Source organism: Oncorhynchus gorbuscha, linkage group LG09 (assembly GCF_021184085.1).
Source record: "Oncorhynchus gorbuscha isolate QuinsamMale2020 ecotype Even-year linkage group LG09, OgorEven_v1.0, whole genome shotgun sequence".
NCBI classification, from domain to species: domain Eukaryota; kingdom Metazoa; phylum Chordata; class Actinopteri; order Salmoniformes; family Salmonidae; genus Oncorhynchus; species Oncorhynchus gorbuscha.
Genome location: NC_060181.1, coordinates 34,302,413 through 34,314,389, shown reverse-complemented (window position 1 = coordinate 34,314,389; position 11,977 = coordinate 34,302,413). Strand labels below are relative to the sequence as shown.

Here is an 11,977-nt window from a genome sequence, read left to right as displayed (position 1 = left end):
CGAGCAAGCATTTTTGCCAGGTTGCCTAGGACAGCAAAAACTAAAAGCGTGATGACATGAAAGAGAAGGATGACATTGGCGCCTCTCTACTGGTAGGGTGAGTCAAAATGTATTTTCTACTTGCATGAACACACACACACACACACACACACTCATAAATCAGTACCATGGACAGCTGCATCATATTTAGCTTACTTTGATTGGACTAAATAATTGTTGGTATCGTTTGTCACTGTATTAGACTAAGCATAGATGATTAGATGATTTTGAAATTATGCTGTAATAGTGGAGGCAGTGCCTGTTTTCTTTGTGAATTGTGATATCTCTCCATGGTTCTAGTTGTTTATTAGTCTGAAAATGTTGGAAACATTAACTTGCTTGACCATGCTGTAAGTCATGTAACTGTTTGTTATATGTAATATGTTTTGTGGTTGCTTCTCTCCAGTGTGGTTTAATTTATTCTGCCGCTGTGTCTTCTTATTGTCTTGGCTTTAGGCATATATATCACAGTGTCAAGGCATATAAACGAACAGGTTCCCCGGTGATTTTTACCAAGCACCTCTACTGCAAGATATACAAATTGAATACAGTTTTTATTACACATGTAGCAACTTTCAATCAAAAATAGGAAGATTGCATGATGTTTTAAAATGCATGGTTTAGTAGGATAACAAATAGAATAGACAAAAAATATATATATAATTTTGGGGACCAAATATTAACAATCTTGGAAGATTGAGATGATCCCTAAAATGTAACCTATCATCTGTTTCAAGGCTCCTCCCTTCGTGAATAGTGGGAGACTGGAAACCGAACAGTCACACAGACAGATAATGGCTACACACTGATAACAGACGGATTTAAAATCTCTTGTGAGTAGCCGAGCTAAATTGTGGAAGCGACCATCTCGGCAAAGATATAAAGTAACGTATGTCGCCTGTCATAGGAAACAGTACAGTCGTGTATGCTTTTGTTTTATCCTGGAAAATAATCCAGTGTGTCTCGAGTCTGCGTGTTTACTCGCGGTTGGAAAGTGGCGTGTTGGAATTTATTTGGAATGGGGAACGACAAAGTTTGTAGGATGTTTTCCCATTTGCTGGTTCTGATTATTTTTGCACTTTTACCGCAAGCAGATGGTCAGTATGGTGAGCGTGGAATGTCTGTTCCTGAACATGGCTTTTGCCAACCTATTTCCATTCCTCTCTGTACGGATATTGCCTATAACGAGACTATCATGCCAAATTTATTAGGGCACACAAACCAAGAGGACGCGGGGCTTGAAGTGCACCAGTTTTATCCGCTTGTGAAAGTTCAATGCTCTCCTGACCTGAAGTTTTTCCTCTGTTCCATGTATGCTCCCGTTTGTACGGTGCTGGAACAAGCACTGCCTCCGTGCCGCTCGCTCTGCGAGAGAGCGAGGCAGGGCTGCGAGGCTCTGATGAATAAATTCGGCTTCCAATGGCCTGACAGCCTCGCCTGTGAATCTTTCCCTGTTCACGGAGCGGGTGAGTTGTGCGTCGGGCAAAACGTGTCTGATAGAAGTGCTCCTATTAATCCTACATCAGATGTAACAGAATCATCTTATGGGCAGCATAGGACTGTAAAGGGACAGTTTAGATGCCCAGTTGCATTGAAAGTACCCCCCTATTTGAACTACCGTTTTCTTGGGGAGGAGTATTGTGGTGCACCTTGTGAGCCCTCAAAACCCCATGGCATGATGTACTTCAATGAGGATGAGTTGAAATTTGCCAAGATATGGATTGGAATATGGTCTGTGTTATGCTGCTCGTCCACTCTGTTCACGGTTTTGACCTACTTGGTCGACATGCAGAGGTTCAGCTACCCAGAGCGACCCATCATTTTCCTATCAGGCTGCTACACTATGGTGTCAATAGTCTACATCGCTGGCTTCTTGTTGGGGGACAAGGTGGTATGCAACGACCGCTTTGACAGCGACATCAAAACGGTCGTCCAAGGCACCAAAAAGGAGGGCTGCACCATTTTGTTCATGATACTTTACTTTTTCAGCATGGCCAGCTCCATCTGGTGGGTCATCCTAGCCTTGACGTGGTTCTTGTCAGCCGGGATGAAGTGGGGTCACGAGGCCATCGAAGCCAACTCGCAGTACTTCCACCTGGCGGCATGGGCAGTACCTGCCGTCAAGACCATCACCATCCTGGCGGTGGGGCAGGTGGACGGGGACGTTCTGAGCGGCGTGTGCTACGTGGGCAATAACAGCGTGGACGCTCTCCGAGGTTTCGTTCTGGCGCCGCTCTTCATCTACCTCTCCCTGGGCACCTCGTTCCTTCTGGCAGGCTTCGTGTCGCTCTTCCGCATCCGGACCATCATGAAGCACGACGGCACCAAGACTGAGAAACTGGAGAAGCTCATGGTGCGCATTGGCATCTTCAGCGTGCTCTACACGGTGCCCGCCACCATCGTCATCGCGTGCTACTTCTATGAGCAGGCGTTCAGGGAACAGTGGGAGAAGAGTTGGGTGAGTCGGACGTGTAAAAACTACGCCGTGCCGTGCCCCGGGCACCATCAACCACAGATGTCGCCAGACTTTACCGTCTTCATGATCAAGTACCTGATGACGTTGATCGTGGGTATCACCTCTGGCTTTTGGATTTGGTCGAGTAAGACGCTGAATTCGTGGAGGAGATTTTATACGAGACTGGCGGTCAATAAACAGGGTGAGACGACCGTGTGAGAACTTATACTGTTTGTTATCCCCTGAACATATTATGACAGACACATGAATTGAAGAAAAGGCTACTGTGACACACAAATGGAAAAAATGTAAATACACTTTTCTGGACATTTTTGTATGTATATTTGTATTTAAAATAGACCACACATTTTGATTCTCATCAATCACACTTTGACCCAAAAGGAAGAAAAGTTCTTATCTAGTTCAATGAGGAGAATTGGACTGTGTGAACATTTTCATTCATTCTATTGGTGCTCCATTGAACTTTTTCATGTGATCCCTTTAGTAGCGTTTCATGTGAACTATGGGAATATCTCAATTGCATAGTCCTTGCGTCCTCGCTCATCTCCTTCTCGAAACCCATTGGATGAGAAAGCCAGAGGTCCATCCCCTATGCAATTGAGATCTTCCCTATGTTTGAGAAAAAGTCAACAAAGTTCTGTTGGACTTTTGCTGTATTTTATGGGTCATAATGACCTTGTTCAAAATTAGCCCGTAATCTGTCCACTATTTCAAACCTGGAAATTGGCCACTATAGTTTATTCTCGTTTCTATTGACATCCTTGTTTTACCATGTGTTTTCAGGGGATATTTGCTCATTCATTTGTCTTTCCCCATGTGTGTTTTGGGGATATTTTACCATTACAGTGAGTGTAGACTGCTCCAAAGAAATATTGGATTAGGGGTTGAGATCTATATCCCAATGTGTTAACAAAAGGCCTGTCGCTATTGAGCTATTTTGAATTTAGCACTCATTCAAAAGCCTTTTACCTATGGGGATAGCTCCAAAATGATTACTTTCTCTACCCACACGCTATACAACTGGAATTGACTTTGACAATAATGGAATGCTCAGTCCAGTGCCTTTTTGTTTTAATGAAGAGTGTGTGGGTGGAGTTATTGTGTTTGAAGTCCAATAATCCAGCTGTCTACACAATTATCCAACAGCTGTTGATCAACCTCTTTCTAGTCACCATGGGATTGTTCTCTGGTGACTTCAAGCACATTACTCTGCTTAAATGGGTGAAAATGTACTAATACCTCACCCCACATGGCATCCTTGAATAAAACATTCTCAACTTTAATGAGTCCTTAGAAATCGGTCACATTCATGCATGCGTGCATGTTGCGTATATGTCATAGTCGTTATTTTATCATACAAAGCAAAGCTCGTATCCAATTGTCAGTCACAGCTCTGTAATGGATGGTGTTTTGACAAGGGTAATTTTATAGTTCCTTTGTCAAAGGTAATTCATTGAGCTCTTGCTTCCCTAACACACAGTCGTGTTCATTAGGTACCAAACAGTAGAAAACAGACACAGGGAGGGAATGTATGGACTTGTCCAATAACAAGTTTTCCATTGCAAAATGTTTTCTGTTGCATGCCTTAATGAACACAACCATGTTGTTCACTTGTTCTCAATGATTCTTCATCTCCAGTTACGCATTTATTTTTTTTAAATCAAAGGCATCAACGCTGATATTGATTTTTGTGTTTTAGCGCTGTGGTATATTTTCTTACCCAGGTATTACATTTTCTTAATCAGAGCCATTTTTATGGTGCTACATTTGTAGGTCAATCTTGTTTGTATACTGACCAATGTTTTATAAATTGCATATAACGTTCTACTAGTAACCTTTTTCATTCTACCAATGTGTATATTGAACAGATAATCTTAGCATACCATCATTTTAAATTAAAATAAAAGCTCCCTCCATTTTTTTATACACTATAATCCTGGTTTGGAATTCATCTTTCTTTGTGGTGAAAGTTTTGAATTGCAACAGTTTCAGCTAAAATCTTGCCAATTGGGAAGTGTATACTGCCCTACCAAGCAAAAAGGCAGTAACTGCTAATAGCGTGGAATTTAGAAGAATGGCTTTTATTTACCTTGGTTTCACATTAAGTCTTTGCAGTTATCGCTAACATGACCCCCATTTTCTCCAAAATACAATCGAGGCAGGATACTTGTCCACATGATTAAGTTATATTTGATACATTAAATATATGCTAACTCATTTTTGACCAATTGAGCAGTTACTGCCTTTTTGCTTAGTAGGGCAGTATAGTGCGTTCTGCTTCCCTGTTGCTCCTGGTTGTCTTTATGTACAGTAGATAGTGTTACAATGTGTCACATGTAGGCCAACAAAGGTAACTTGAAGCTTTTAGACAAAGAGCTTTGTGACACTTTGAAACCGCTGACAGTCTAGTTGATTTACTACTGGGCAGTGTACGTTAGACACCAAATGGGGGGGGGGGGACAGGGAAGCACAACCAAGACTTAATTTTCCGATGCATAACATTAAATAATTTTTCCAATTGTGTTCTCTAATAAACACAACCCCTGGTGTTACTGAACAGAAAAGTATACTTTGAAAGAAGGTAGTAAAGTATAGTGCCTATACCAGTGGTTCCCAAACTTGGGGTAAAATTGAAATGGTGTCCCCTGAGAAAGTCTGTAATCTTATCAAAGAAAATAAATAACTTATCTTCAAATGGATATAAAATATATATGTAGTGTCAACCTAAGAGGCCTTTTAAACTATTAGATGTTTTCATGTCATTATGTGTTGGGACAGCCTGCTGGACCTAAAATTGAATAGATATGAAACGCCCAGCATTAACTAGGGTATAGTGTTAATTTCAGAACAGCCTCAATTTGTCGGGGCATGGACTCTCCAAGGTGTCGAAATTGTTCCACAGGGATGCTGGCCCATGTGACTACAATGTTTTCCACAGTTGTGTGAAGTTGGCTGAATGTCCTTTGGGTGGTGGACCATTCTTGATACACTCTTGATACACACAGGGCGAAAAACCCAGCAGCGTTGCAGTTCTTGATACAAACTGGTGTGCCTGGAACCTACTACCACACCCCATTCAAAGGCACTGAAATCTTTTGACTTGCACATTCACCCTCTGAATGGCACACATACACAATCCTGTCTCCTCTCTTTCATCTACACTGATTTGAAGTGGATTTAACAAGTGACATCAATACGGGATCATTGCTTTCACCTGGATTCACCTGGTCAGTCTGTCATGGAAAGAGCAGGTGTTCTAAATGTTTTGTATACTTAGTGTATATCAGTACTTTGAACTTCCAATGGCAGACATTTCTAAGAAATGTTAACTTTCAAAATATTTTGCTACTTTTTAGTCAGAGAATGAACATGCTAATGGTGTTACAAATAATGTAGGCTTTAGTTATTCATTTCCTTCACATAGTAGAATCAATGAGTAAGTCGGCTAATATTAGCAATTCAGACAAAAAGCTCTGACATTACTCTATATTTCATAGTTCACAAAGATGAAGTTGAATAGAGCCCGATTTTTATTATATATTCATCATTATTCAGGACTTAGAAACTCTGTTTATCAAAGTTGTCTGACTAGCCCACTTGTCGTACATCATGAAATTCCATTGGGTCTGGTACTGCAGAAATGCTGCTTAAGACACTGTGATATTCGGGGCGGCAGGGTAGCCTAGTGGTTAGAGCGATGGACTAGTAACCGGAAGGCTGCAAGTTCAAACCCCTGAGCTGACAAGGTACAAATCTGTCGTTCTGCCCCTGAACAGGCAGTTAACCCACTGTTCCTAGGCCGTCATTGAAAATAAGAATTTGTTCTTAACTGACTTGCCTAGTTAAATAAAGGTTAAATAAAAAAAATATTTACAGCTGTGGTTACATTTCTCCATCCCTCAGCTTGATGGCAAAAACGTGGCTGCAGTTTTGCTGAAAAACGAATGAATGACTGTGGCATTAATGTTCTCACACATAAAGCACACTTGCGCTATCACATCCATGATGAACATATATTTCCTGATAGCACTCTGAAATGGAGTCAGTCAGTCAGACAGCTATGTTGGCAAGGCCGCCAAGGACACGTGAGTCACTGGAAGGCTATGAAAAGAAGCCAGATACGTGAAATTGCATGGAACACGCTGCACTGCCAAACATCTGTTTCCAGAAAAGATGTTGGTTTGGAAACAATATGATAAATCAAGCAGAGATAGGGACCGATGGCACACGACACACACTGAATGAAACCGTGGTCAATCACTGCACAGTACACCGCATAACAACATAGAATTGATTGTGTTTGGTTTATGTGACAAGGTCTTTCTTGAAAAGTTTAGTCCCATTCTCACCAAGCATTGACAATGGAGACCTATAACTCATGCATTTTTTAATATATTTTTTAAGAAATTCAACATTTTGAATGTTGACGTGAGGCGGTGGGTGGGTTCAGCCTCCAAATGCTTCCTCCAAACGAGCACCAGCCCTCATTAGTGTTCTCCCAAGTCCCTGAGCCACTGCTTACAGATGCAGGCAACCCAACTTCCTACTCCCTGGAATTCATAGACTGAAAAGTGGCCCAACTATTGCTTCTGGTTGAAAGCTGAGGGGAATTGAGCCAAATGTTAGTGGACCAAGGCCTCCTCAGCAGACTAAACTCAGTCTTTGTGAGGGGGGGGGGGCTTGATTAAAAAGAGTTACTTCCACCCCTATAGATGCTATTACACTGAGCAAACATAAACGCAACATGTAAAGGGTTGGTCATGGAGACCTGGGTGCCTTTTATGTTTTGTTGTTTTAATGCATTGTAAATCCGATACACAACCCTATGCCCAGCACACCAATAACATTCCCAGGACATTAACTGACAGTTCTGATTTGGTTTTGATGTAACATTAGGATTATAACGCCCCAAAAACCATCATAGATAGTCTGTGAGTGGTCTTTCAGTGGAGACAAGAAGCTGAGAAAAGGAAACTACTGTATTTCCTAGTACCTAATGTCTTTCTGTAAAGGGGAGGGGAAAAGCTGATGGGTTAAGATGAGATAAGATGGTCAGGCTGAGTGTTTTACAGGCAGGGGCAGACCAACGCCCTGGGGCAGGAAACAAGTAATGACTGGAGTCAGTCGTGTTTGTTCAGTCTGTCTGAGGTACTAGCACGCTCTCTCATCTCTCTATTTTTCTATCTTCTCTCGCCCCGATCTCTCTTCACTCTCTTTTTTTCTCCCTTTAGATGATTTGTTCCACACAAATATAACCCAAAGGATATCTGTTACAATTGATCTAAATGAGTATTATTGCTCTTTTACGTAACTTGAATATATTGTCTCTATTTAAAACTACCCCATTGAACAGCATTGACTGAACTAAGAGAGGAAATAGGAAATAGTTTGAAGAAATAATTAGCTTTTTTTCGGAGAAACAAATCAATGCAGAGCCATGAAATGTGTATTCAGGTTTTGTTTATTGCATGTTTGGAAACTCTGAAAGTAAAAAATTCAAAAGGCACTCGCACATCTGCGCTATCTTTGTTGCAAGTGTATGGTAACAATTGAATAACATTAGAATAAAAAAGAAACCCGCACACTGCTCTTGCTTGTATCAATGCTCTTTATTAAGCTTTACGTATTGGCCTCAAGGCCTTTGTCAGAGCCTTCGTCAGAAACTCTGAAAGTTGAAAGTGTTTTTGTTAACTATTTGGTGGGGTGGCCCATGTGCTCTGAACAAGTAAATATATCATAGTTTATGTTTCAGATTATAATTGTTTTAACATGTTGGGGGAGGGGAATTGTGGAAAATTGGGCTTGGATCCCAGAGTTCCACGTATATGTTCATACTTAGAAATGTTAAAGGTTGCTTCATATAGGCCACAGCTGTTAAACTAATTCCATGGAGGGCCGAGTGTGTGCGTGATTTCGCTCCTCCCTTGTACTTGATTTACGAATTAAGGTCCCTAATTTGTAAGGAACTTCCAGTACCTGGTTGTCTAGGACTTAATTGAAAGGACAAAACAAAAACCTGCAGACACTAGGCCCTCCATGGAATGAATTTGACACCCCTGCTATAGGCCTACTACTACACACCAAGCCTCTGCATATTAGCCACAACTGTTATTGTAACCATGACCTGAGGAGAACCAGGAAACAGATAGTTCCTGATCAGATGTGACCTTTTTTTGACAGCAGAGCAAAACATACATTTTACATAACATGCTGTGAGTAGGCGAAGGTTGTTACAGTCCTGTAGCTTATGGATTTGTTGTGTGTGTGTGTGTGTGTGTGTGTGTGTGTGTGTGTGTGTGTGTGTGTGTGTGTGTGTGTGTGTGTGTGTGTGTGTGTGTGTGTGTGTGTGTGTGTGTGTGTGTGTGTGTGTGTGTACATTTCCGTAGAGAACTTTCCCATTCACTTACTACTTTGCTATTGATGAATTAGTGGAGCGTGTTAGGGGTGTTTGTGTTGCCATGGTGGGCCCTAACTCTATAGTTGAACCTCAAACCCGGTATTTTCCCTGACACCATACATGTAACACTGTGACACCAATCAGCTCTCTATATGATTGTTTTGTTTGTAACGTACCAACATGGCATCAATCATCCCAGTTGGTGTCGCCTTATGACATGTGACTTAATATAATTACTTTTTGTCTGAAGATAATAATGTGCATTTTTGCATAAACTGTGTTGTACTTTCTTCTGTCAAATTCAGTCATCGGTTTTGATAGCATAGGGGAAATGAGATAAACGGCACCACGAATGATAACGTTGAATCATTTATTCACCATGAAAACCCAACAAACTCCATTTTTCCCTTTTAACTCCAATGAGCCATGGCCTTCTTCAGTGTCATAGCTGAGGCATTCTCTCTTTCTCTAGAACGCCTCTAGACTAGACAGCTACACACTGCTGTCTTGACCCAAAATTGTGATTTAGAACTTTGGCCATTATAAATTCCCATGTCTCCATTGTCTGTCAACTACAGCTTTGTCTGTTAACATTTGAATTGATGACATTACAAGGTCTAATATATTTTTCGAGGGTAATACAGGTTTGGCTGTACACAGGAATGCTATGTCATGAGTCATTATGAGAAAGTATTTTTGAAATGGGCAACAAATATGTGTGCCTGTAAACTGCACAAAAACTGGATGTAACACATTCTAGGAGCGTATGCTGTTTTGGGGGTTGGTTTGCAAAGGGAGGGTATATAACTGGAAACTTTCGAAGTTTACGAGTAAACTACCAGAATTTTTCTAACTCTCTTTATGGCCTTATCACATATGAAATATCCGAAATAATTCAATAAGATTATTTAAAAATATAAAATTAGAATGACAAAGCTGTTAAACATTATCCTACATATAAACCATCAACTTAGTGGATATCATTGGTGTTAAATATGAGGGTTTCAGCATGAAATATCCTTTATATAGATTTTTTACACACCTTTATTTATTTTAGCATGTCAATATGTATTTCTTGTCAGTGTTTGAGTCAAACTGGTGGCAAATGTGAAGAAAGTCATTAGTTGAAATTGAAAATTATGGCATTGCTGATATTAGATGCTTTTAATTAATTGGGCTATTTTCTCTGGAACCACATGGTCTATTGACTAGAAACTCATGGATAATGTAAAGCGTCTGTGTGTAGCAGGTGAGATGAGTCCGGCACAGGACAGCAGTTATGCGTAATGAAAGCAATTTTACTCAATAATATCACAATACACGTTGTATAAATACAAGACCACATATACGGACCGCAATACAATAAACAATTACTCACAAAAAACATGGGGGAACAGAGGGTTAAAAAATGAACAAGTAATTGGGGAATTGAAGCATGGTGTGTAAGACAAAACAAATGGAAAATGAAAAGTGGATCGGCGATGGCTAGAAGGTCGGTGACGTCGAACGCTGCCCGAACAAGGAGAGGGACCGACTTCGGCGGAAGTCATGACAGATAATGATATAAAAAATAAATACTATATGTGAATATATCCTTTCGACGTTATTAGAGTATAAATGACCAAAGTAACCATAGATTGCCATTGTCAGGTGTGTGCGTACTGGTAGCGAAGTCAGGTGCAGGAGAGCAGAGATTTGTGAACAGGTGCACACTTTATTGAGGCAAAACGCGCAAAACAGTCACAAGAATTATGTTTAACAATAAACATCTTTGTGAAATTCCAACAGAAAAAAAAACAGTCTGGTGCGTCAACAACAAACAAGTAACACAAACAATCTTACACAAAGACATGATGGGGAACAGAGGAATAAATACATGTAGATTGATTGGGGAATGAAAACCAAGTGTGCAGGGAACAAGACAAAACAAATGGATACATGAAAAATGGAGCAGCCGATGATGTCAACCGCTGAACGCCGCCCGAACAAGGAGAGGAGCCGACAGCCATAGATTTTCTATTAATTACCAAAATTAAAGAAGATTCCTCTTCTTGGGCTCTGCAAGCCTAAATCAAGTACTCCAGCTCATATGGGCCTATTGCTCACTTGAGATACGTTCAAGTAACAAACATATCCTGCTGATAAAAATGTATGATGTACGCGAAAGACTTGCACAGATAGGATTAGATACAAAGAGTGGTCCAAAGAGAGCCTCTCATAATTCCAATCAGTGAACGTGGATTGCAATATATAGCTCGACTGCCATGGTGCCAGATGGTTTGCCTTTAAGTCACTTCAAAAGTGTTTATTAGACAACAAAAGGTAATGAACTCTCATTAACACAGTTAATGCCCCGTGGGTGAGGGTATGGAGCATGAGAAGTTGGATAGTTTCTGTAAGCTAACAGATGTTGACATTTCCTAAGATACATTTACAGTTCACTTTGGTGGGGATGCTGTTGTCGAAGTGTGTGCATGTTTATGTGTACGTGGGCATACGTGAAGTGTTACATCCACAAAAGAGAACAACTGGTGTTAATGTATCTCTACAAATAACATTGTATTCCAGATCTTCAAGGTAAATCAACAAATGCCCATTCAAAGATGGCCACTCCTGTACGACCCATTTCTAGTCTAGAAAAGGTCAACTGCTTTGTGATAAATGGCTTTGAGACAAATGGGTTTTTCACAGGCAGGAAACTGCATGATACCAGACCCTCTGTCATCTAATAGCCGGTGAGTTATGTCCGCTTTGCTTAAACGTAGTGGTGGGCAGTGTCTGGTTTACCTTTCACTTAACCTTCAGAGTGGCAGTCAATAGGTTCAATGTACCAACCAGCTTTGGTAACAAGATAAAGGAGGGTCTGTGTCTGCCTACTCATGCATGAATCCTTATCATTTCTAATGTCTGCTGGTATGTGGGATTTGGTGCATAAAAGAACCACTGGCATATATTGTTGCATTCTTGTCTGGAATTTCAAAGACATTGGAAATATTTGCTTATTTCCAAATGCATGAAATGTACTAATATTGCATTCTTGTTCTCATTTGACCAAGCTCAGAGGA

At 40.7% G+C, this 11,977-nt stretch overlaps 1 protein-coding gene across 1 annotated transcript; it reads left to right on the top strand.

Moving 5' to 3' along the window:
- Positions 1 to 803: 803 nt before the first annotated feature.
- On the top strand, positions 804 to 4,446 carry LOC124043435 (frizzled-1-like). Its single transcript, XM_046362048.1, has one exon. It carries the CDS (start codon positions 1,058 to 1,060, stop codon positions 2,711 to 2,713), a length of 1,656 nt encoding a protein of 551 aa, XP_046218004.1. The 5' UTR covers positions 804 to 1,057; the 3' UTR covers positions 2,714 to 4,446.
- The last annotated feature ends 7,531 nt before the right edge of the window (positions 4,447 to 11,977 follow it).